Genomic DNA, 26,982 nt, shown 5'->3' on the forward strand with positions numbered 1-26,982 from the left:
CGGAGTGCCAAAATGCCAATAAATGAAATAATTTATTAACACAAAAGTTTAAAGTTGCCACAGACAAAATGGATGAGGTGTGTTAGTCTGTATTGTCAGTTGTGTCAATGTGGGTGAGTGTGTGTGTGGGTGTCATGTTGGATGTAAAACTAAGAGACAAGAAACCAAAAGTGCATCTGCAGGCAGGGAGGAGAGAAAGTGAGAGCCACGCTGAGTTTTAAAGCCTCTCGAAGCACCGGGCCCAGCTGTGCCTGATCAGCCTTGTCATCCAAACCAGGGCAGCAGCACCTCTGCAGGGGAAGACAGGTTAAAGGCCAGCAGGGCCGTGACAAAGAATTTTGACATTCCAAAGAATACTCAACTTATTAAATAACAACTTCCTGTACATTTTCTTCCAAACAGGAAGTGTTGCATATCTCCAGATTGGTGAGTCTGAATAACATGAAACTCAGGTTACTACTTACCCTTAAGGCTCTGTGCAAAATTTCGACTGATGACCACTCGGTGGCGCTCTTTAAATTCAAGTATTTTGTATCTTGACATCGGTTGGTCGGATTAACACAAAACATGGTGAACTCATTGCCAATGCCCTCCTGAGGATAGCTGACGAAGGTGTTACCGATCCGCCACTAGGTGGCGCTCTGGTGGCAGTCTAATTATATATTTGGCACTGTGCCCACACCATAACAATTATGTCAACAAAATTCATAGGGGTGGTATAGACTGGCCCCTGTAACTCACACACCAACAATTAACAGCAGGTGGCACTATTATCAAGACAAAAGCATTTTTTGCCAATAACATAATACATACTATGTCAGACAGTTTTAAACCTTACATCTACATCTTCCCCGAATTCAGCTGAATTGTGTGATGTAGGCCACACCCACTGCCGCCGTAAATGTCTGTTTGCAGAAATCGCGAAATATGAAAAACATACTTTTTCAAACTCCTCCCAGCCAATTTCACTGATTTGCACACGACTTTGCACACAGCATCTGTGGACCCTCCTGACAAAAAGTTATTAAAAGAATTTTGATAGTCCAAAAAACACCCAAAATACAGTCCGAGTGACACAAAACTTTTGCTATTTGTGTTCCATGGCCACATGACGGTTTGTGCAGAATTCGGTGCAAATCGGCCAATAGGTGGTGCTTTTATTGCTAAATGAGGAAATAACAGCTTGACTGCCTTCACTTTTGATTCCTCAATGGAAGTTGCTGCATAAAAAAGCCCCGACAGCAGCATGCCCCGACGCGCGTAGACTGCGAGGGCCTGTTCATCACTGAACTGAGCTGAGCTATTGAAAAAAAACATCCAATTTTTTCAAGAAAAATGGTGACTTTTCATTAAAATATTCATGAAAAAGATTAAAAAAAAAAAAAAGTCCAATCAAAACAGGTGTGCTTCATTCAACCAGTGTAGGAAGGCATTTTGGCATTAATTTTGAGTCAGTGGGTCAAATAACCCACAACCCAATATTCCAGTTTTTAACAGACCTACTATTTTTGAGTTTCCAATCTCTTAATGAATGATCAGTCAGTTGTTATCATCATGTTTATCAATGTCTTGCCGATAATATCTTTCTTTATTCTTCCTTTTGTTCAATTTAGTCTCTTAAATTTCTCAGTTTACAGTATTTTAACCTGTCCTGTAATCAACCAGATTTTACTACCACCAGTCTTGTGTTGATCATTCTAGTGTTCTAGCTTAGAGTTTCATTAATTGGTCAATTTCCAGCTGACCACTTTTAATCAGTTTGTCAGTTTTAATCAATCAGTTCAATGTAAAACACATTTTAAATAAAATATTCTGCAAGATACTTATGGGAGAAAAATCATTGAGGCAAATCTAGATTTCACTTTAATTTAATTTAAACATTATTTGCATGGAAAGTGTGTGTGTTTGTGTGTGTGTTGAAAACAATACGGACATCAAGACATACAGTATCAACTAACAGCCTTTACTGTACTTACTTTAAGAGGCATGCAGAAAAGATGAGAGGTTGGATGCAATTTTGAATGTGTAAAGAGGCTTAAGGACTGTCTTTATTAGTCTCTTGGCTCACTGTTTTGGTTTTACAACATATTCAAAACCCATTTTTGTTCAAAACCTCACATAAAAGGAATCATTTAAGCATTCACTAAAAGTATGTACCACATGAACAGAAAAACAGTGTTTTGAGCTATCAAATGAGCATCTCTGTCCAAAAATAATACATCTAGTATATGTATGTTTTTACATGGTTATATTCTGCCAATCCTATACATACTGTAACACGACCAACTCCCATACTGCATACATTATAAGCTACACTACATTATATCTAAAATCTAAGTAATATATGTGATAAAAAAAGAATTTAATATCTTTTGGCATAATAAGTAAACAAATACAATGCAACTAAAGTTGTATAGACAGTAAATGGCAGTATTTCATTAATGGAAAAAAGCAAGTCAACATGAAAGCCAGAAAATACATCTTTGAATCTGAACATTTGTATGTATCATATATGACCATTACAAATAATACTCTGTTCACATAAAGACATAACTCCAACACAACACTGATGTACTGGAAACCCTGTGATGAAGGGGAAGCCATCACTCTCCAGTGAAGGTTGGATTTTCCACAGTGGTGGTGGCATTTTGGAACAGCGGGTTGTCAGCCTGGCAAAAGAGAAAGCCAGATGATAAGGTTATTTTCATCTACCCCATTTTTTTATCTTGACCGGTCCGGAGAGTCTGTGTAAATCTCCACGATGTAGAAGGCAGACTTTAAATTCTCTTACAAATGCCAGAAATTCAAGTAATGACAAATCTCAAATAATAGCAGCCAGTGGCTGGCACAGAGGCTGGTCTGTCATAAAGCGTAGAAAGTGAATTGCCTGTATTATAATAGCCACATGCAAACTGAAGAATAATGTGTATTTCCACAGCATTCCATCAGTATATCTATGCAGCTGTTCTCACTTACAAGTTTATTATAATCACTCCTACTCTGCCATCAGTATACGGCTACAGTCAGGTTTCAATTCCTACAGCTTGAAACCTGACCAGAACAAAAATACTTTTTTTGTCTAAATGTGTTTCAAGGCCTATGTGATAGATATGGATAGTAATGAATCAGTATTATATGGTACTGTAAATCAAGTTCTTTTGGCAGGAAGATCTGAGGCGAGGAGCCATTACTTTTATACCAGGTCTCCTTTCGTTCTAAACCAAGATCTGGGAACAGCCAAAAGAACCCTGAGGATCTGAGGCTGCACTCTGTGGAAGTAATTTTTCCATCTATTATTTATTCAGTTCAGTGGTCCTGTTCTCTTTTATTGCCATGTACCTAATTTAATCCTGTTGCTCTTCTGTGAAAAGTTGAACTCCATCCATCGTTTCCACTTAACATTGAGTACTCACAGACTAGTCCAATTGGCAGACCAAGATCCATCTGTTACAGCTAGGGTTGTAGCGATATATGGGTTTCAATAATAATTAATAACAAATTGTTATACCTTATACCGTGATATCGTGACATCAACATTCACGTCCAAAGTCAAGTCAAAATACCCATCCATCATTGGAAGGGGTTCTAAAACTGCTCTGGGCAGTATAATGCGTGTCTCATCAATGTAACCATGTACTAATTTGGATTCCAACTGAGAAACCTCTGGACCAGCCTGGTGCCATCAGGACACCCCCACAGCAGAACATCTTCAATGAGGAGGATGAAGCCACCAGAAACTGTAACCAATTACACATATTCAGACATGGCCTAAAGTTTACGAAGCAGTCTTAACTGTTCTCACAGGATTACAGGACCTCAGACCCTAGGGTGCCTGTGTAATGCTAATCTACATGCCTGTCTGTTTACGCACACCACATCCCTTCTTATCCCAGAAGAGAAGCAGGAACAATTCTTGGACAATGTATTGATTTTAACTTTCTATTTCGTTCTGCTGTGTCCTTTTAAAGATATCAATGTATCAACACATGGATGTATGTAATGCGAAATGCCATTTATAACATTACAGACCAAGATAAATAATGTATATCACTAACTCAGTTGTAAATGTGAGATATCTTGTTAATTCATCAATGTTGATATTAGTATTGTTGAGAAGCTGGCCGTTTCAAATCTGTAAACTAAACAGATTTTTTTAATGATTTAATAAGAATTAGGATAAATTAAAGTTTGGTAAAGGATGGGTAAAAGAGGGGAGGAGAGAAGTGTCACATCACGCCACCTGCAAGATATTGTCTTGACCCCAACAAGGGACTGAATGATAAATGATGAATGTAAGACTCATCCCAACCTCCACAACCTCTGTTTTTTCATAATACATATTATGCAAATAGCATGCTACTTGCCGGTAACAGCACTGAAAATCAGCCTTGTACTTACACTGTTGCATAATGCTCCAATTTGAATATTTCTTGAGAGTTGGTCATATGACTTACTATTCAAGCCCTGAAGGGAAGCAGGCTTCACTGCACGACATTTAGCAAGAAACAATAGAAACTGCAATTAAACAGCACCTTAATTGTGGTTATTTCTAGTTTTTATTTTTGTAGGAAGTGATAGGAGAAAACTACATTCAAATAAATTAGCTCACCTCTGCCCACTTGGATCTCTTCTTTTCATTTTCAAATTCTCTGAACGCTTTCAGGTCCTTCATGTAGATGAGTAACTTGATGAGCATCAGCAGCAGGATGCCAATGACAGCCACAGATGCAATGGAGCCTACGATGATAGCTGTGACGCTAGGTGGTTCAGGACAGTCTGAAGGAAGAGATACAAATTACAAAGGTTTAACACATCTCCAAATTGATAAGCTATAACACTGTTGAAATAAAAGTGTATGTCTTTTAGTCCACCACTTTAGTCCAGACTGAAATGTCTCAAGTATTCGATAAATTGCCATAGAATTTTGTATGTTCATTATGGATGTCCCGATCATATTTTTTTACCCCGATCCAATCTTAGTCATTTAATATCTGCCGATACTGAGTCCCGATCTGATACTTAGCCCTAAATAATATTTTCCTAGATAATACAGCTGCATTAAGAAAAAAAAACCTGCATCCAAGCTGTTCCTAAATAGGTTTTTTTTTTTATTTTGTTGAAACAAAGTAAATACTTTCATATGGCTCTTTCTTATTCTGCATATGCTATTGCATGTCTGCGTTCTTCCACAAAACATAAAAATAATCGGGCTTGGGTCCACGTTCAAAATTGCCGATCCCGATCAGTGAAACAATGCCCATATCGGCCCCGATCCCGTGTGTGTGTGTGTGTCATGACAAAATGTGGTCCTGGAGATTCCTTTTGTAACGGGAACGAACATTGAAGCGATTTTGAGTATTTTGCCAGGTGTTTATACATCTGTCTGTCTGTTTATACATCTGTCATCTGTCTGTCTCTCTGTCTGTCTTTCTGTTTGTCTGTCTGTCTCTGAACAGATTTTTGTCAGCATGATGGAGTTACAACTGTGCAGGTACAGTGAAGAAACTATACTTGTTTATATTTGAGATCAAAATGAAGGCTGAGTTTGTAGATAGTAAAGTTAGTAAAGGTGCCAAAACTAGGGAGGCAGGAGTGAGGAAAAGGGCCATTGGTCCCCCACTTTATGTCCCTGGCCCACATTTGTGTTAAGTTGCAGATTACTGTAATTGAGTTCCAGTCATTCCTGTCCACTCTAGTTCAGCTGGTATTGGTTCATGCTGTCCACCTGTCCATCTGTATGTCCATCTGTCTGTGGACAGATTTTTTCACAACCTGCATGGTTGCACAGATGTAGTCAGGAAAACTTGACAGACGTGTAGTTGAAATAAACATGAAGGTCAAGTTCGAAGATGGATATGGTCAGAGCAAGGTAGCTGGTAATAGTGGTGTGTCCCACCTCCCCATGTTATACCCCTGACCCATATTTGTTTTGCTGGAGACACCTACTGTGGCAGGAACTATCACAGAAGCAGTTTTGAGTATTTTGCCAGATGTTTATGTCTGTCTTTCTGTGGATAGATTCTGTCTATGCGATAACATTACAACATTGTATGATGCAGTCATGAAATGTACACACAGGTATTTAGTTGAAATAAAAATGTAGGCAGAGTTTGAAGATGGGTGTGGTCTCATGTAATAGTGTAATAATCATGAGTCATCATGGATCAGAACACGTATTGACAGCTTGGCGTGATCCCATGTGTAATGTTTAAAAAGGATCTATTCCTTTATGTGGAAGCACTCCCCTATGCACTGTTCTCCTATTGGTTATTCGCCATGCGTATGTATACATTGTGTGCAAAAACCGAAAGTAAACCAAGTGATGTTTTCACATGTGAACTCTACCTCCGAGTAAGCTTGATTGTTTCATTAATATGTAGTCACATAGACACGACAAATTGGTGACGAGTAATCTACGAACCTACCAAGCAAATGGAGGTTAAAAGTGCATGGAATGAGAAGTCAACCAGAGGGAAGGAGAGTGAAAATAAGCAACAGCACTAGAGGAGTAGCAAGGCTAATGAAGGACGCGTGAGTAAATCGTGCATAGCTCACAGTAAACTACTCATAAGCAACCTTAAACGGTAAATATCAGACTGTAGATGGCTTTCATTGGAAAAGTAGACTAATGAAGACTGGGAAGCGTAAATGGAAAAGAGTAGAATTGCTTTGTGATGCCAATGATGTGGAGCAAGAGAAGAAAGTTTCTGTTTTCTTCAGTCTAATGGGAGCTAAAACGTACAATCTCTTACGCAACCTAGTCAGCCCAGCCAAACCGCCAAGCAAGAAATTGAGATTCAGACGATTTTTCAAAACCATCTAAAGCCCAAACCTCTAGTGATAGTGAAAAGATTTAGATTCCATAAAAGAAATCAAACAAAGGATGAAAACATTTCGGATTACATGGCCGAACAGAGCATATGATCGAAGTGGAGCGGGGAGTGGAAGGATTTTGTGTTGAGTGAGGAGCGGCTATTTTTTTAAAAGGTGGAGCGGAGCCTTATCTCTCGCTCCAATTTCGCTCCGGTCACTAATGCCCCACCTAAAATGCATCTTTGCACCTGTGCGCACACCCACACTAATTCCTTTCAAAATTATGGAGAGTGTGTATTTCAGAAAAGAAACTGAGAAGTCATACAAGTGTACTATTCCTGTAAAAGTAACAAATGGGGATAATGTGGAACAAGAAAAAGAATGCTGCGACGTTGTTGCAGTCGATAAAGAGTCGTTTTGGAATCTAAAAAGATACATTTCTCTGAAACTCAGGAACAACAGGAACACACTGCGAAATCAAAAAGTGAGCTAGTCGCTAATGTTAGTTAAAAATACGCTTTGTATGTGTAGTAATGTTTGTTTAATTCAATTTGGACCTCCGTTTTATTTAGCGGAGTGGTGAGCGAGTGGAGCAGGATAAAATTTATGATGGAATGGAGCGGAGAATGCACAGATACCCGGTCTGCTCCACTCACATGCTCTGTGGCCAAACTGTTCAAACTTTTACAAAATTGCGATTTCAAAGACGGACTCTCCTATGCCTGAAGGGACAGACTGGTATGTGGCATGCATTGCTCGAGCACACAGAAGAGGCTACTGTCAGAAAAGGACTTGGACTTAGAAAAAGCACTGGCTATTGCAATTTCAATGGAAACAGCAGCTAAGGATGCATCAGAATTACAAAATGAAATGCATAAAATGTCCATAATAAACACAAAAAGGTAGAAATGGTACAGATGTGGAAAATCCTCTCATGATGCAAATGACTGTTGGTTCAAAGAAAAGACCTGCAGAAAATGCCACAAACAAGGCCACATAAAAAGAGGGTCAAAAACAGACAAAAAGCATAGCCAAAAAGAAAAAACATGCTTTTTTGTGAAGGAACCCATGTCAAACCTTCGTGTAAAAGCAGTTTACAAAGGTCGTATTTTCTACCGTATAAGATTTACCATATTTTCGTTTTCGGGTCAAAATCATTTTCAATGCCCTGCTAGGTGCAACTTTACGGTAGCATCAAAATCACTATTTTTAAAACACTAAGAAGACTCGACACAACATGAAACTTTGCTCGTAGTATCATCAGGGTCTCTACACGAGAACACAAACATTGAGAACATTGTTTGTGTACATAGAATTTACTCAAAAGAAGGTTTTTGAACAACTTGTGCTAGCAGTAGCTTGTTCCGCTTGCTGCTGTCCTGCCACTCGAGAAGCGCTGATCCCCGAGTGCGACGTAACGTAGCTTAGTTCTAGTTTAATTAAATTTACTTTAATTTAATTTAAATTAAAATAATTTAGTGCATTTCTATGGAACTAAGCTTTAGGAGCTTTCCACCTTGCCCTGAGCACGCAATTGAAAATTATTTTGATGATTTTTTCGAAAACGAAAATACGGTAATCTTTAAAGTGGCTTTTTCACCATAATTATGCTTTTACACGAAGGTTTGACTCGGGTTCCTTCACAAAAAAAGCCTAGGTTGCATTTTGGCGAGAGTTTCACTTTGTCACAAGCTGTGTTCGAAATCATCCACTCATTCACTCACTCCCTATCCCCTACATCGTGTATATGGTATAGTGCACTACGTCATGTACACGATGTAGGGTACGACGGGAGGAGAATTCAGACACTACACGGGTAATTTTCTGAACGTGGTTACGTCAGCAGATGCGCCAGATACTATATAATTGAGTGAACAAGCGAAGTACACTACATTGTGCTCCTGTATCCCACAATGCAATGCTGTTGTGGTTTGTCAGAGGAGAAGAAGAACACAACTTTCTTTCGTAAGAAAGTAGCCGATAGCTTACGAGCTAAATAGCTACTGACCACTCACGTTAATTTGCACGGGCTAGGTATGTTACAGCTTGTGCACAACACCGAGCACTTACAGCTCATGACGAGGACACAAAACAGTAGCTGAGAAAACCAAACTCACCACCATTGATATTTCAGTTTATTGACCAAGAAACACAACCGCCATGAAGAATCACATCTTTATACCGTCAGGTTTGTTTACATGATGCTCGGTGCGCCAACTGACGTCACATGAGTATCTGGCGCATCTGCTGATGTTACCATGTTCAGAAAATTACCCCTGTAGTGTCCGAATTCTCCTCCCGTCGTACCCTACATCTTGTACATGATGTAGTGCACTATAATTAACTATAATTAATTCATGCATTCATAACAAGTAGACTAGACTACTGTAATGGTCTATTTACTGGCCTCCCAAAATCAGCTGTACAGCGATTACAGTTAATTCAAAATGCAGCTGCACGCGTTCTCACTGGAACAAAAAAGTTCGAACACATTACACCTGTTCTTAGATCCCTACATTGGCTCCCCGTCAAAACTAGAATTGATTTTAAGATTCTGCTACTTGTATATAAAGCTCTAAATGGCCTCGCACCTCAGTATATAAAAGACATGCTCATCAGATATGAACCAGCAAGAACTCTCAGGTCCACCGGCAGCGGTCTTTTAACCATCCCTCGTACTAACTCTAGAGCAGGGGAGGCTGCCTTCTGTATCTATGCCCCAAGTAAATGGAACACCCTGCCTGAGGACCTGAGAGACGCTTCTACACTGAGCATTTTTAAAAGCAGGTTAAAAACCTTCCTTTTTTCTAAAGTTTATGACTAAGTTTCTGTGTGTGTGTGTGTGTGTGTGTATGTGTATGTGTGTGTCTGTGCGTGCGCATGCATGTGTCTGTTCTGTATATTGTAAGATTTGTAAAAGCTGCATGCGCTGGTTCTTTGTATAATTGCACAGACTTTCTGCACTTGTCTTGTATTCATGTTGTCGCTATGTATAAAGCACATTGTGTTACATTGATTTGTATGAAATGTGCTATAGAAATAAAGTTTGATTGATTGATTGATTGATATCATATACACGATGTAGGGGATAGGGAGTGAGTGAATGAGTGGATGATTTCGAACACAGCTCATGTTCTTAATAGCTGTGGATGCCCACTCAAAATGGCCAGAGGTGATACAAATGAAATCCAGGACCTCAGAAAGGACCATTTTTGTTCTCAGGAACATCTTTTCTAGAAACGGCCTGCCTGAGCAAATTGTGAGCTATAATGGGGACAGTTTACTTCAGATGAGTATACACCTTTCATGAAGAAGAATGGCATCAAGCACTTCAAGTCAGCTCCACACCACCCTGCAACAAGTGGGTTGGCAGAACGGTTCATTCAAACCTTTAAGAAGTCAATCAAAGCCATGGGAAAGGAAAACGTCACCCTTCAGCATAAAGTGGCCAATTTTCTTTTTGTGTATCAGAACTCTGTACATTCAACAAGAAATCAAACTCCAGCAACGCTGTTTACGAGGCCTTTGAGATTTTGCATTGACCTCTTAAAACCCAACTTGCAGAGGGAAGTGCAGAACAAGCAATTCAACACATTGCCCAGTCAGGCAGCAAGGAGTTTTGATGTTTGACAGCAAGTTCTGGCACGTGACTATCGAGAAAACAAGTGGACACCGGGACGGATCGTTACAAGAAATGGGCTACTGATGTATGAGGTGGATGTTGGAGACCAGACATGGAGATGTCATGTAGATCAGTTACTGAATGTCTAGCCAAACAGCACCTCTGAGCTGCCAACATCCAACCAACAAGACTCAAAACCAGACTCACCACCAGACCCACTGCTCAGTCCTGTTGATGACACCCCAAAAACCATTACACCTGCAAAGGAAAGTGTGTCCCCAGAGAAGACACCACAGGGTCCAAGGCGTTACCCAGAAAGAATCAGGGCACCACCCAAAAGACTGGAGTTGTAATGAACGGTCTTATGTACAGGTGGCTGTAACAAAGTTATGGATTGTTCTCTAAAAAAAACAAACAAACAAGAAAAGAAACTGTACTAGTACAAACACTGTATCATTTCAAACAGGATCTGTAAAGCAGAATGTTTTGTAGTATTCGACAGTGTTGCAGAAAATGAATGAGTTTGCATATTTAGTTGTGTAGTGTTAATCTAAAAGGGAAGAAGTGTAATGTTTGATAAGGATGTATTTCTTTATGTGGAAGCACTCCCCTATGCACTGTTCTCCTATTTGTTATTCGCCATGCGCATGTATACATTGTGTGCAAAAACCGAAAGTAAACCAAGTTATGTTTTCACATGTGAACTCTACGTCCGAGTAAGCTTGATTATTTTATTTATATGTAGTCGCATAGACATGACACCATGCTAGTATTAGCATTTAGCTCAAAGTGCTGCTGTTCCTTTGTACAACTTCACAGAACTGCTAGCAGACTCCTGGTCTTCTTTAATGTTTTCAAATAGCACACCCACTGAAAACTGCATTCTAACAAATACATGTTTCTTTTGGTCTTTTGTCACATATGAAGAGTCTTTCAAGTTCATCAGCAGCTTACCTCTCCGTTTCAGAATTTCAGCTTTATAGTTATCCTCTCCGACCAACTGGTCCAGCTTAAAATTGATCCAGCAGCCCTCTGTGTCCTTTTGCCTGCACCACTTGTTTGGTATGGGTGACTGATCTACCATCTCATGATAGATGCTCTTGCTGCAAGCCACACTGCAGTTTTTTTTAAAGGGACCTGAGTGAAAGCCAAGGCATTCAATGCAGTACCTGAAAGAAATGTTGAAAGCAACAATAGCATTACTACATTACTACAGCAACAGTACTAAATCATGACCAAATACTGAACCAAATGTTTAATAATAATTTGAGTGTAAACACTGAGTATGAATTTGGACTCCTTACAATTTGGTCTGGCAAGGGTCAGGGCAGCCAAGGCATTCATGGCACCATGGACGCTGGTATCCCTCGTTACACTCACACTGATTACACGTGCAGGTCCCTCTGCCATAGCACACAGTGCTGTTAGGTGTTCGACAGCCCTCGATAGATGTCCTGCACTGACAGGCTGAACCCTCATAGCCTTGAAAGCATTCACATTTGCCACAGTTGCACTTACCATTTCCTACAAGTTGTACAGGAGGAGAGGAGAGTTAGAGTGCTGATATACTTTTATGAACATTTGACAATGTCAAAAACCAAGTAAAGCATCAAGATCAACAGTAACACAAAAGCAGCTTCAGCCCACCAGCCAGCAACTAACAGAATGTGAAGACTTGATCATGCAAACAACCATGAGCAACTCTGGAATAGAAAGCCCAAATAACCCCACAGCAGAGCCAACGCTGGGACCACCAGCTAACCCCACAGCAGAGACCCCACCATGGCTGTCAGCTAACCCCACAGCAGAGCTATCGCCAAGTCAAACAAGTTGCACAGACAAAGGTGTCCTTCTGCTCTTGCTTTACCCACAGCGTGAAATAGTTCAATTAAGTAAGAATCAAGTTTATAGTTAACGTGTTGCACTGGTGGCAGCAGGTTTGTGGACTGTTAATTGTTGTGTGTTGTAATGTGTCACAAATTATCCTCTAAGAAAAATATAAAGATTGTGCTCTTTCTATTTTGTGGCGCACCTGTTATGTGTTTCAAATGAACCTCTAAGAAAATCTAGGTGCTATGTTATGACCTCGAGCACAAGAAAGATAAAACGACAGGGACAGACAGAAAAAGCAACATCCCTAACTTTCTGTACATTTGTTGTAAATTCTCTCCTATTATTAAAATTATTTTCCACATCTTTTTAGTAGGCTGATTCAGTCAGCCTATAACATTGATACACACTCCTCAGTAGAGCATCTTGCAGTGATTACTGCCTAACTATTTAGATTAATGTCACTGGAGACAGAACTTTTTTCTCCACATAGCTACATCGTAACCCTTGAATATCTGATATGGTGGCAATTTTGACACATAGTGGCAATGAGCCGATGTGCTGTCTACATGTATATGTCAATGGATTTGATGCCCTGTGTTGTTTGGCGCTATTGTCACCTGTTACTGTATATACACTATATGTGTAACAAGCCACATAATACTTGGACTGAGTGTTCACGTCAGTTTAAAAAAATGAACAGTACTAAGTAGTTGTAATGTTAGCGTCCTGGACATCTCACTGGCTACTGTGAAAGTACCGACTTGATGACAGTCATAGTCATCTAGATTTTAAATCATACACTGAAAAAAATAATGCATTGGACTTACACAATTCAATAGTGGACACTGGTTGCACACAGATATTTGCTTTGGCAGAAACTCACAAAATTGGGTGAAAGCAACACAAACTATGTGTGTTCAATCAACACAAGTAATCATAATTGTTGATAAAAAGTGATTGAAATGTGTTTTTCGATAAAGTAAATTATACTCTATGATCATTTTACTCTACAATTTCATCACTTTATTCCAACGCAATTCAATCCCTTTTATTGCAACACTATTTGTTATTTAAATATTCTGATGCTAATTACATTTTCATAGATGTAATAGTTAAATTACAATTAATTATTTTTTTATACACTGTTTTTAGTCTAAATTTTTGTTTGAATATAAGAACAACAAAGAAAATTAAATTTTATTAATATTAAAACAATTTAATTAATCAATAATTATTTATCTCATAATGTTGATGTCAAATATTTTTCAATTAGATTTTACATTTTTAACTAACACTTTTTCCCTGTTGAAAAGGATGGAACACTTTGCAAATGATGGAACAGTTACAACCTTTATTACAGTAAATATTCGCAACATTAAATGTGCAAAGAATAAAAAAATGACATAAAATGTCAAATATTCTCGGCTGGGAAAAATACTACACTTCAGATGCGAGTGTTCCAACCTGGTGACATCAATACTCTACGTCACCAAACGTTTCCATCATACACCGATATCAACCAATGCTGTCTCATAAGAAATACAATTTGTACTTCAAAACTTTTTCAGATATCAACAGTCAGTGTTGTTAAATGTAACATGCACTCTTGCACCAGATCATAGGGCTCCTCATTGAGGTAGAGACTGGTGTCTTTGTCTTTCATAACATGTGTCCCCACTGTGGGCTGCTCAATCGATCCCTGAATGAGAGCTTCATGATCTGTGACCTTTAGAATCCAAATTCCCAAAATAAAACAAGATGAGATTAAATGTCGCCATTCAACAGTTAAGTCTGCTAGAGTCAGGAATGTGCACAGACATAAACATAACATACCACACTCACAGGCCGTATACAGGCTGAAAGAGATCTTGGTGTGTGTAATCATTCCCTCTATCCATACAGTCTGTGAAGTGATGACTTCATGACATGACCAGACTGACTGACATTGAGGAAAATATCTTCAGACCTTGTTCTGAAATTAAGATCAAGTTGATAAAAGGCTTCAACAATCTAAGTTAGAAATTCATTTGAAGTTTTAGTTCCAAATCTTCTTTTTGACAGTGACAGCAAACCGATAAAAATATACTGTCAGGCTGAAAATAGCCACTATTTTGTCCGAGTCAGACTGCTGAGGGCTCAGTAATATACTTAATATACTCTGTCTATTTCATTGAGCTAAAGCTAAGAATGTATTTTTTGTGAAGAACAAGGACTTTGTATTTTGTCTCCCATCTCTACATTACATTATCGTCGAGCATCCTGAGTTAGCTAACACTGAGTGGCTCCTGAAGTTCTACTATCTCGTGGACATGACTGAACATCTGAACCAGCTCAATGTGAAACTGCAAGGCGTTGCAAATACAGTCTTATCCCTTCAACAAGCAGTGTTTGCATTTGAAAACAAGCTGGAACTTTTTATCGCCGATATTGAAACAGGTTGTCTACTACACATTGAAAAACTGGGAGAGTTTAAAGATGCATGCACAGCAAGTGACTCTGCTCAACATCTTGATCTTCAGCAGCTAGCGGGCTTCACATCTAATCTCCTGCAGTCATTCAAAAAGAGAATTTCGTGAGCGCACTCATATTTTTAAGTTCATCACCCATCCACACGAGTGTGAAGTGGACAGCGCCGACCTGAGTTACATCCCTGGTGTCTCCGTCAGAGATTTTGAGCTACAAGCTGCTGACCTGAAGGCCTCAGACATGTGGGTGAATAAGTTCAAGTCACTGAATGAAGATTTGGAAAGACTTGCACGACAGCAAGCAGAGTTGGCGAGTAAACACAAGTGGGTAGAAATGAAAAAACTTCAAACGGCGGACCAGCTGATTGTCAAAACTTGGAACGCGCTTCCCGTCACATACCACACACTGCAGCGTGTGAGTATTGCTGTACTGACAATGTTTGGCTCTACGTATGCATGTGAGCAGTCTTTCTCAACGCCTGTATGAAGCTTAACCTCACCACGTATCAACCAGACTACAAAACCATCAGCAAAACCATGCAGCACCAGAAGTCGCATTAATGGTAAGAAGTACTTTATTCATCATTGGTTAGCAATAGCATAACAACGTTATTAAAAAGAATTCGGAGACTTATTGTACTTTAAAAGTGTTGGTCTTACATAAAATGCACACATTTACTTGTATTTAGTTTTAAACATATTGTATGGCTCTCACAGAATTACATTTTAAAATATGTGGCGTTCATGGCTCCCTCAGTCAAAAAGGTTCCCGACCCCTGGATTAGAGGCACCAACAACTCTTTCAACCTAAATGTGGCCTTTGAGTGTTGTACTAACAGGGAAAAGGCATTTAACTGATGACTATTGTAGTATTTAGAGCTTGAGAAGAGAGGACACATAAAATAAAAACAAAACACTTAAAATACTGAACCTTGATAAAATAGACTAACTGCGTAATACATGTAGTACTTGTAGTATACATAGTAGATATAGGAAAGACAGTACTGAGTCCCATGCCTCTCGTCCAAAACATTGCCATCCTGGTGAAGACAAAGATCAGCAAAAAAAAAAACCCCAGCAGGTTAGAATTCTTATTCTTCATTCATATTTGCAGCGATTTGTGCATCAACAGAACAGTGTTGTTGTTGTTTTTTCAGAATGCACTCGTACCATGGCCATGGCTGCCAAAATGAGCTCTAGTGTTTTGGCTCTCTGTCCTCTCTTTATGAATATCTTCTGCGGCTTGTGAGGTTGTACATCTGGAATGCAGTGGATGGTGGTAATACACAAATTCAGCATGTATCTAAAAAAAAGAAAGAATAATAACATAAAAATACATACAGCTGAGATTTAGTAAGGCATTACACTTGCAATCATTTAATACAATTAAGGTACTTTTGTCATTATGACTGATAAAATACAACTAAAATAAATGTTATTTTCAAATTGATTTTGTTTTCCCAACTGCTTGGTGAAGATTACCATCTAATGAATTAAATGCAGTCATAAATCAAAAGAAGAGAAAAAGGGTAGTTTGACACTGTTGCATGAACTCAACAGCACATCTTTTACACACATTTCATGAAACACATGTTACAGATAAGGTTTTAAAAGCTATTTAAGAGAGTTTGACTAGTGAATAGTAGCTAGCTCACATCTGCATTAACATTAATTGGCTCAAGTTGCTTACTCGCTGATAAACTGGGTGATAGCTCAGTAAAATATAATGCATATTAACAGGCCATCTCTAACTCTTACTAATTTGATAGGTTTTAATTACCTTCACTGTGTAGAAAGTCCTGGAGGTCCATAATAAATCCTCTGACACAAGAGAGAAAATGGTGCAGCCTGTACAGGTCCTTGGCTGTTATTGTGTCTGTTTTCAGGAGGCGGGTGTAGACTGTGTTGACAGTTGCTATGGTTACTGCTACAGCGTGATGACGTCAGGGGCGCGGGGAATGCTGGGTACGCGTGGTTGTTGTTCATTCTGGGCTAATGAAGCTAACGGGTGTTACACCGTGACTGTCTGCAGTCTTACTCATTCATGCACATCTACATGGTGTAAGAAGTGAGCCGAACTTAATCTAAGATGGCACAAGGACTCTGCCGGATCGACTCGACCCATGCACAAACTGCGGTGGCCAACACGCACCTGACCGAAACAGGTGTCCAGCTCTCAACAAGCGCTGCAACACATGTGGAAAAATGAACCATTTCTCAAGATGCTGCAGATTAGGCAAACCGTTTGCCGCCAACAGGCCAGGGCAGGTTCCGCCCCCCACTGCACGCCGGGGCAGATACACACACGTGAGTGAACTTGACACGCAGCCAATGCAAGAGCTAACTGATGTGTTTCGCTGCAAGACTGTAGAAATGTTTTACTGTGAGAGCATAGACAAGCCAAGGGATGTGCATGAGCAAGATGAAAGGTTTGCTGAACTGTCTGCGTGCAACACTGGCAGCCAACTGACAGCCGACTGTGAAGATTGACACTGGGGCCAAATGCAACGTCATATCCAGGGCCCTTCTACAGCACATTGATCCTACTGCTCACATCAATCTCAGCAAAAGAGCAAATCTTGTAGCCTACGGAGGTCACATAATCCAGACTCTTGGTGCGGCAGACATAAACTTTAGCTGAGATTTGCTGCGATTCCAAGTTGTGGACAGAAACGTCAAGCCATTGCTGGGTCTCAGAGACAGTGTCAGACTCGGCTATGTGACTTTTGGACCAGAGGTGCATGCTGTCGTCTAGCAGGAAGCGCCAGAGCTGACAGAGTACAAGGACCTATTTGACACCAGCACCATTGGCAAGCTGCCTGTGGTGTATCACATGCGCCTGGATGACACTGTGCACCCCATTATATGCGCTCCAAGACGGGTGCCACTGGCCATGAAGGACAGAATTGAGGCAGAACTGCATAGAATGACCCGACTGGGAGTCATCACACCAGTTCAGGAGCCCACTGAATGGGTTTCAGCCATGGTGGCTGCGAGCAAGGGAGATGGTAGCATCAGACTATGCATCGACCCCGTCAACCTCAACAAAGCCCTCCTCAGACCACACCACCCATTGAAAACTGTGGAAGAGGTGATCGCTGACATGCCTGATGCCAAAGTGTGGTTTCTGTTTTTGACTGGGAGGGAAAGGAGCATCTTGTGCTTGTTGACTCTTACTCTGTCTGGTTCGAGATAGACCGTCTCCCGGGCACAACAAGTGCCACACTTGTAGCCAAGCTTAAACGCCACTTTGCTACTCACGGAGTGCCGCAGCAACTCATGACAGACAATGCTGCTTACTTCACAAGTAGGGAGTTCCAGGAATTTGCTCGCAAGTGGGACTTCTGTCATGTCACCAGCAGTCCCCTGTACCCTCAGTCCAACGGGCTTGCTGAGAGGGCTGTGCGCTCAGCAAAGCACCTGCTGGAGAAATGTGCACGAGATGGAACGGACATAGATGCAGCTCTCCTCAGCCTACGTAACATGCCCAGGAACAAGCTGCCATCGCCAGCTCAATGCCTGCTTTCTCGGCGCACCAGGGCTTTCATTCCCATGACCAAAGCCAGGTACTCACCCAGAGTGGAAACACAGGTCCAAATGGCCCTGACACAAGCGAGACAGAGAGGTAAAGCCTACTACGACAAGTCAGCTAGGCCGCTGGCTCCACTGCGAGCTGGGCAGACAGTGAGAATGCAGACGCAGAGAGGACATGACAGGCTGGCAACAGTGCTAGGAACAGCACCACAACCCAATAGTTACCAGGTCAAGGCTGGAGATGCTACATATATCAGGAACAGACGCCACCTACTTCAGACACCTGAAACCTATGTGTCTGACTCCACGGCAGGGACCCCCCTGCTGTTGCCGCAATCGCACATCCACAAACATGACAGTGTGGGACCAGCACTGTCATAGGGACAGCGGCCTGTGATTGTTACTCGCTCAGGGAGAGTGTCAAGACCCAGCTCTCTCTTCATGGACTTTGTCACAGACCAGCTCTGTGACGTGCAGGCACACTGACATTTGACCCCCCCTCATGTTGCAGCCTGTTCTGGCTGTATGGACTGTTGGACACTCTTTCTAAAATAAAAAAAATTAAAAAAAGAGGGGGGTGGACAACAGATATGTTACATGTTCTGCATTTACACATTATATGCATAACCCATGTTCATTCTATAAATGCTTGGGGTTTCGTTATATGCAAGCCTGTGCTATTTTCTATTATGTGCTCCGTTGACATATAACTTGAGAAGGGGGATGTAGACTGTGTTGACAGTTGCTATGGTTACTGCTACAGCGTGATGACGTCAGGGGCGCGGGGAATGCTGGGTACGCGTGGTTGTTGTTGTTCATTCTGGGCTAATAAAGCTAACGGGTGTTACACCGTGACTGTCTGCAGTCTTCCTCATTCATGCACATCTACAGCGGGGATTTCCATTTTAAATGAAACATAAATGCTTTGAGTCATCTCAACATGATTGAGACTACTAGACTTTATATCCCTCAAGATTAAACTAATTCTACAAAATTAAAACATGTCTGAGAGAGAAACATACAGTGGCTTGCAAAAGTATTAATACCCCTTGAAATGTTCCACTTTTTGTCACTTTACAACCACAAACGTAATTGTATTTTATTGGGATTTTATGTGATAGACCAACTGACAGACTGGGCAAGGAGAGCACTGATCAGAGAAGCAGCCAAGAGGCCCATGGTAACTCTGGAGGAGCTGCAGAGATCCACAGCTCAGGTGGGAGAGTCTGTCTACTCTGACAACTAATAGTCGTACACTCCAGAAATTGAGCCTTTATGGAAGAGTGGCAAGAAGAAAGCCATTGTTGAAACAAAGCCATAAGAAGTCCCGTTTGCAGTTTGCCACAAGTCATGTGGGGGACATGGCAAACATGTGGAGGAAGGTGCTCTGGTCACATGAGACCAAAATTGAAGTTTTTGGCCTAAATGCAAAACGCTATGTGTGGCGGAAAACTAACACTGCACATCACCCTGAACACACCATCCCCACCATGAAACATGGTAGTGGCAGCATCATGCTGTGGGGATGCTTTTCTTCAGCAGGGACAGGGAAGCTGGTCAGAGTTGACGGGAAGATGGGTTGAGCCAAATACAGAGCAATCTTGGAAGAAAACCTGTGAGAGTCTGCAAAAGACTTATGACTGGGGAAGAGGTTCACCTTCAAGCAGGATGACGACCCTAAACATACAGCCAGAGCTACAATGGAATGGTTTAGATCAAAGCATTCATGTGTAAGAATGGCCCAGTCAAAGTCCAGACCTAAATCCAATTGAGAATCTCTGGCTTGAAAAATTGCTGTTCACAGACGCTCTCCATCCAATCTGACTGAGCTTGAGCTATTTTGCAAGGAAGAATGGGCAAAAATTTCAGTCTGTAGATGTGCAAAGCTGGTAGAGACATACCCTAAAAGACCTGCAGCTGTCATAGCAGCAAAAGGTGGATCTACAAAGTATTGACTCAGAGGGGCTGAATACTTTTGCACGCCACACTTTTCTGGTTTTTTATTTGTAAAAAAAAATGAAAACCATGTATAATTTTCCTTCCACTTTCCACAATTTATGCGCCAGTTTGTGTTGGTCTATCACATAAAATCCCAATAAAGTACATTACGTTTGTGGTTGTAATGTGACAAAATGTGGAAATGTTCAAGGGGTATAAATATTTTTGCAAGCCACTGTAAATGAATTGTCTAGTAATCACTAAATGCATGTTCGTATACCCACCATGTCCCTTTTTTCAGGGTGTTCATTTGATATTAATCAGGATGGCCCCAATGAGTCTGCGAGCAGTTCAGTAGGCATCACCATATAATCCAGTTGTCGGGAGGAATGAATCAGGTTTAAAACGGCCATAAACTCCTGTTGTGTGTGCTCAGTCTTATGAAGTCAGGGGCATAGCATAATTTGTGACAAATTCAACATAGGAAGCAGGTCTTGGTTGATGAATGGGTCGAAAACAGTATATTCACCCATGAGAGTGGATTACTGTCCTGTATGGAATGAACTGATATACTAATAGTACATAGACATATTTTTAGACTTAAATCACTTTTTTCATTTGTCTGTGTAATTTGGTTAGGTTTAGACTACAAACCTACTTGGATAAATTCAGGCAAAAAACTACTTGGTAAGGTTTAGGAAAAGATCAGGGTTAAAATAGACCCTTTCAAAGGGATGTTAGAAATGGCTTTCTAGCAGAAAGCCCTTGAGACTTTAAAAAAAATTTTTTTAAAGTCCTGCCTTCATTGATGACATACTTTTGCTTTGACACTTTAAAATGCAGATTAAATGAAAATGACTGAAACTCTACCTCCACATAGTTTATTGTGGGACTTCTCACAATGTTCATCGTCGCACTCGCAGAAGTCACCATGGTAACTGCTTCCACTCTCTGTGGTATGACACTGGCACCTGCCACACACACAATCTCCTTGACCCTCACACTCGGTGCCATTGTGCCTCCGACAAGATGCTCGCAGGGAGTGCTCATCTTTATCGCCAATGGAGCACTCGCAGAATTGACCAACGAAGCCTCCACTGCAGCTGAATAAGGACAAGTTAGAGAGAGCAATCAAATCTAAAATTGGCAAACAAAGGGCTTTCCTCTTTTTTCGCTAGCATCCCTCCCTCTCTAATGCATTTTATAATAGATATTTTCCATAATCAGTTTTGATTGTCCATTAAGGTTAATTTTTGTTCTTTCATTTCCTATTTATATAGAGATTAAACAAACGAGGAGTTAATTAGTGAGTTTTGGAGGTGGTGTTGTATTTATGTGTATGTTGTTGTATACACTAATCCTCCTTCTTAGAGTGATTGGTATGGCATATTCATTTATGACAGACTTCATGGTGTGAATACTACTGACCATTATTATTGCATAGCCCACTTAGCTAATGCTTTTAAGCCTTGAAAGTGCTGCTGGCACCTCAGTTATTCTGATACTTTGTTATTTACGCAAGTTTTGACAAGCACTAGAAGTATCACCCATTATTGTTTCCCCAGTAACCTCCCCAGTGACCACCCTAGGAAACTCATGAATAAATGGTGTAATCTTTTTCAACAGCCTGAAGAACTGCTCTGCGACTGCGACAAAACCACAGTTTGAAGTTTAAGTCAACTATTTTGCCCTGTTAAGTTTGGTCTACTATATTTTTGGATTTGCATGATCAGTGTGCACTTTGCTATGGCAACGGCGGCACATGAAGATGCAGCGGCTGGTAGCTCCTTCGAATTACACTAGTTTTGTTTTTTAAAATGTCATTTTTTTGGCTTTATTGTTGAAACACGTGCTGCTTAGGGCAGAAATACTGTCACCAGCATTGGAGCGGGTGTTTCTGATTAAGAGCAGCAGACTTTCAGACCATCATGCCATGTGGTGTCTTACAACCATCCTGACCAGACCGACCACCCCAGGCAGGAAGAGAATCGGAATAAGAGCCATGCTAATGAAGCATGCCTCTGGCTAATGTCCGGACGCAGGAAAAGGAAATGGACAAATGGGACTCTGGCTGGGAAAGTGAAATCAGAGACTCTTGTTCCCACAGAGATGCAGGACTACAGCTGGAGGGGTGGTGTTCACACACAGTCAAAGGTGGATGGACAGTGTTTCTCTGATGTCGAACTTTAGAAGTGAAGATGCTGACAATATTATCACCGTTGTTTTGCTGCTGTTTACAGTTACCACGATGCAAATTCAAAACATGCAATAGGAATAAATGGATATATGTTTATAAATAACTGTATATCTGCAACCCTTAGTTGTATAATGCTAATTAAATTACCTTGTACCTTTATAGTTTTAAAAGCAATTCAACTGCCAACATTAGAATGTTCCCTGCTGTTGGAGAATGATTATGTGCCATGGGCACTAGGCTGATGCGACTGATCTTATCTCAATTTATCTCTCTTGTTTGTTTGTAGTTTTGCTTTGCATGTTGGTTTGACAAGCATGTTCTTCGTATGGATTTTGGGTTGATCTGCCTGTGCCAGTAAATTGTTAACAGCGAGATTATGGCCCTTTTTGTTTAACAATGGAAAGCAGCAATTCATTGGGAGAGTAAGACAGAGAGGACCTGAACAGCTGAACCTTTCTGTTTTATGAAGACTTTTAAGACTCTTTTCATGTTGTTGTTGTGGTAGACCTTTATTAAAGTGAAGCAATTGCCAAGACAACATTAAAATTTTTAAATTCTTTCAAAATTATTTTTCTATCAGTATCCATACCCCTTGCTTTCATAGTTTTAATCATCAAATCAATTCTTTTTCATTATTTTTTGTTAATATTAACTTTTATTGTTTTTTTTTGGTGACATGGTCTTTATTTTGTTAAACAATCCTTCCGATAAAAGCATTGTTTTAACTTACTGACAGTCTGTGTGGTCTTTGGGTGTCAGCTGCTCTTCCCCAGATTTGAATACACATGTGTGAGCTGGAGCTCTTAGACTTGGGCATCTGTTTAGAAAGACGGACAGGTATCCTGTCCAATCTTTTCGGGCCAAATGAAAATTGGATGGGCTTATTAGAGGCCTGTAGAAGCCACAGTAACGTGATTTTTTAATTTTATTTGTCAGAGCATTTAATTTATTGATTAGTGTCTGGATGTTGATGTAAGATAAATCTGAACTGAATGACCTGAACTGAATAACCTAAAGTAATTCTTCTTGTATAAATACTGATGAAACCTGTTTCTCTGTCCAGGAGAGGAGAATGGCCACATATGAACTGTCTTAACAAACATTAAAGCCTCATGCTCTAGGGACAGGAGGTACAAGGTCCGACGCCTGGCAAACAACAAACAAGAGAACTGCTTAGCTAGAGACCTTCAACTTATGTAAACCTGATGCATAAAAGCCTGTGCTTTAACACAGAGAAAATGTCAGACTTCTCTAACCCACTCGGGGGGGAAAGAGCTCTGTCCCTATTCAGCAGGATAGTTGATGTGACTGGTTTTCTGTCTGAGATTGCTGATATTGTTTACTGACTGTCTATTGCTTAGTATAATTTGTAATGTAATATTAAATGATTTCCTTATATTAAAATACTCAAAGCTTGGTCAATTGAGCATGTTTATTCTCTCACCAGGAAATTATAAGAATTTCCACCACAGTTGAGAGATGTTCTACAAATATATCAAAACATGCATCCACAATAACTTACCAACCCTAGCTTTAATATGGGTGCCTGGAACTTTGTCTATTTAAAGTAATTTAAAAAATCATAGGCACGGTTAGAAGAAACGAACATTGTCTGTTGGTAGAACGTCGATTAAGGATTGTGATGTCTGGTGTCAAAGTCACCCATCCCCCGAGACACTCTTTTGAAAAGTCTATTTACAGCTACAGCCTTAAATTAAGCTGGCTCTCTCTTCCCTCTTATGGGTTTGAGTTTGCCGGTCGTTCTAAACAATAAGCACATCATTTCCATAATCGGTACTGATTGCATAGTTATTTCTCAGGTTGCCATAATATTGATGTATAGCTAAAAGTTATTATCCAAAAACTGTGTATCCACCAGGTTCCCAAGCATTAATTTTCCTTTGCAGTCCTGGTAGCATTCCAATGATATCATATTAATAGGGTAGCATTGAACGCTACAATCAGCCTTTTTTACATTTCTTGAAGAGCTTTTACATAATTGTGTTGGGACAGAAAACACCTATTGCCGACAATCCCTGAGAGAATCAAACAAATGTGAGTGGTTGTATCCGTTGTACTTTGCATAAAGACTTGTGAGTTTTTAATCCCACAAGGTGGTACCAGGCCCAGAATAAATGGATGGCAGCCTGTTGTGCCTCAAGTGTTTTAGCTTGTTTGCATCAATTGGGGGTAAATTTTACTGCACGACAACACCCAGCTAAGTCCTTCCTTCGTCTTTACAAGCGACAGCAATAAACATTGGTCATTTTACAATCTTGAACAAGTGACTGATGCTAGCATTGTATGTGTTGAAGACACAGGCAGCTAGAAAAAACATGTTTATTTTATAAATGCATGCAAGGCCAAGAACCACACATGAATGTATCAAATATACCCAACAGGTGTTGTAACTTAAGACATAAATAGAACTTACAATACATGCCAACTCTATGACAAAGTCATTCTGTAGGAGGTGTAGAGCTTACCTGCAAATACCACAACTGACTCTTCCCTTGCCCTTGCAGTGTGGGTGGTTAATGTTTTTGGGGTCTTCACATTCACACTCACAGTTTGTAGATAAAGTCACTGTCAACGTATCTTTGATGCCCAGTGGTCTGATAGTGAAAGACTTGTTCTCCATACATGAGTCCACCGTCACGGTGACTTCAAAGGAAATCTGGAGAGGGCAATTAAGGTTTTAGATGTACAACCAAAATAATTCAAATTCAAATTCAGTGGTCAAAATATTCATATGCTTGTTCTCCCTCCTAAATATGAATATTCAGTGCATTTGATCCTGCCTTTCTAGATCTTACTGAATTATATTTTACAGAATCTTGTAATCATAGTTGCACTAAACCCAGTCTGCACGGGCATTGTCATTTTTCTGCACTTAACCTTTATTTCAGTATGCAATCATATGGGAATACACATATAAACATACAGGCATTGTTTTTAACCTGCATGCAACATTGAAGAGGTGTATCTATCACAACAGCCCAAATATGTCCAGAGATTTTAGTATCTGCATCTCTAGTGCCTTAGCACTGAGTTTTTTGTCTTCCTCAGAGACCTTTGCTGAACCTCTTATTCATAAGAATCAACATGGATGCAGTGCTGCTTGTGGAACGGTGGACCAGCTCTTAACTAATTGCAAGAGAAGAGAAGAGTATGTTGGTGGGTCATGTGTTTTCTCGAGTTGCAGGAGTCTTGAAACCATGCCCTTTATGTATCCATGTCTTGTCTAAAATCAAATTACTACAGACAATTTGGTTTGTGTATAGCCAGAGGTTAGAGCTGTTTATCCTTTTCAAAGCTCATATAAATACACCCAAACCTCCACACACACCCTGCAGACAGGTGCTGCATTACTGGATTTTGAGTGGATTCAGCCAAATGCAGGGTTCATCCTGTCAAACTAAATGACAATGTACATTTGATGCAATATTATAACAAAATATGAATCACATGCCGGCAAAAATTGCCACTGAAAAATACCCAACTATGCATGTTCTATTTGCAAGAAGTTTGGCATGGGCTTTGTATACTGTGTCCATCAGTCAGACACCTGCCTTCCAGAAACTGTTCAGGTGAGGGTTTTGCACCAAGCAGGTGTACTCAGTTTGCCAGGTGACTTCTACAATAGCATTCAAAAACTTCTCTGAACATTTGCTAATAAATATCAATAATCAATACATGACTTATTGATGCCTATATATTTATGTTTAGTTTAACAAATTCAGATTTAACTGATTTAAAACTATAGCCAAATATTTATACAGGCTGACAATCCAGCTTCCTGACTCCAGACTTGGGGAGCACCCATTCCAATGGTAAAACCAGAAATTGATCTCACAAGGACTGCATGCACTTTATACATTAACATTAGAATGAAAATTAAAAAGCAAACAAACAAAAAAACCGCATAAATAACTTACCATCTCTCCTGCTCCTACTTTGTCACAAACCCCTTCACTGCCCATTGCTGGTCCTGCATGATCACATTTAGGGGTGTAGACAACTCTTACATTGTCAGGGAGATTGTCATGGGTCAAAATTACTTTTGAGGACAGATTCTGTCATGGATTACATATTTGAGAATGTTGTCAGACATAGACAAAATAGCACAAAATAATGAGAAAAAATGTATTGGTCACAAAAGGTAGTGTTAAAGAAACATGTGCATACACAAATGGAGAAAGGTAGCAAAATTTGCCAGTAGTGAATTGACAACGTACTTGGTAGGCATCTTGAATCAGTTTAACAACATTATCTGAATTTTTTGACAGAACTCCCACCTCTGAGTTTGGAATCATTTGCTGAAGTTGCTGAAATGAAAATAACGAAACACGACGATCAGAGTAAGAATATAATGTGTTCTCCATAAAAAATAAAAACAGATACAGAAACAGAAATGAAAAGTACATCTCATTTACCTTGTAAACCATCTCAACGTTCTGTGTCACTGCAAATATCGGCTGAATATTGTTTTTTGTTAACTGCATAGCTAGTTGTCCAACAGAGGGGTAGTCCTGCAAACAACAATCATTGAAATCAGAAAGTTTTGAAACCTCATGCTC

At 40.1% G+C, this 26,982-nt stretch overlaps 1 protein-coding gene across 1 annotated transcript in view; it reads right to left on the reverse strand.

The window, feature by feature from the left end:
• Window positions 1-1,852: 1,852 nt before the first annotated feature.
• Window positions 1,853-26,982, reverse strand: part of itgb2 (integrin, beta 2) — a 52,233-nt gene continuing 27,103 nt past the window's right edge. Inside the window, exons 9-17 of the mRNA XM_084361949.1 lie at window positions 26,839-26,934; window positions 26,641-26,730; window positions 26,341-26,478; window positions 24,889-25,079; window positions 21,076-21,308; window positions 11,740-11,959; window positions 11,390-11,604; window positions 4,610-4,776; window positions 1,853-2,669 (exon numbers count right to left, since the gene is read on the reverse strand). Of these exons, the coding sequence (XP_084218075.1) occupies window positions 2,604-2,669; window positions 4,610-4,776; window positions 11,390-11,604; window positions 11,740-11,959; window positions 21,076-21,308; window positions 24,889-25,079; window positions 26,341-26,478; window positions 26,641-26,730; window positions 26,839-26,934 (1,416 nt within the window). The 3' untranslated portion in view covers window positions 1,853-2,603. The remainder of the gene's footprint in view (window positions 2,670-4,609; window positions 4,777-11,389; window positions 11,605-11,739; window positions 11,960-21,075; window positions 21,309-24,888; window positions 25,080-26,340; window positions 26,479-26,640; window positions 26,731-26,838; window positions 26,935-26,982) is intronic.

This window comes from Pagrus pagrus (assembly GCF_965226575.1).
Source record: "Pagrus pagrus genome assembly, chromosome: 9".
Lineage (NCBI taxonomy): Eukaryota > Metazoa > Chordata > Actinopteri > Spariformes > Sparidae > Pagrus > Pagrus pagrus.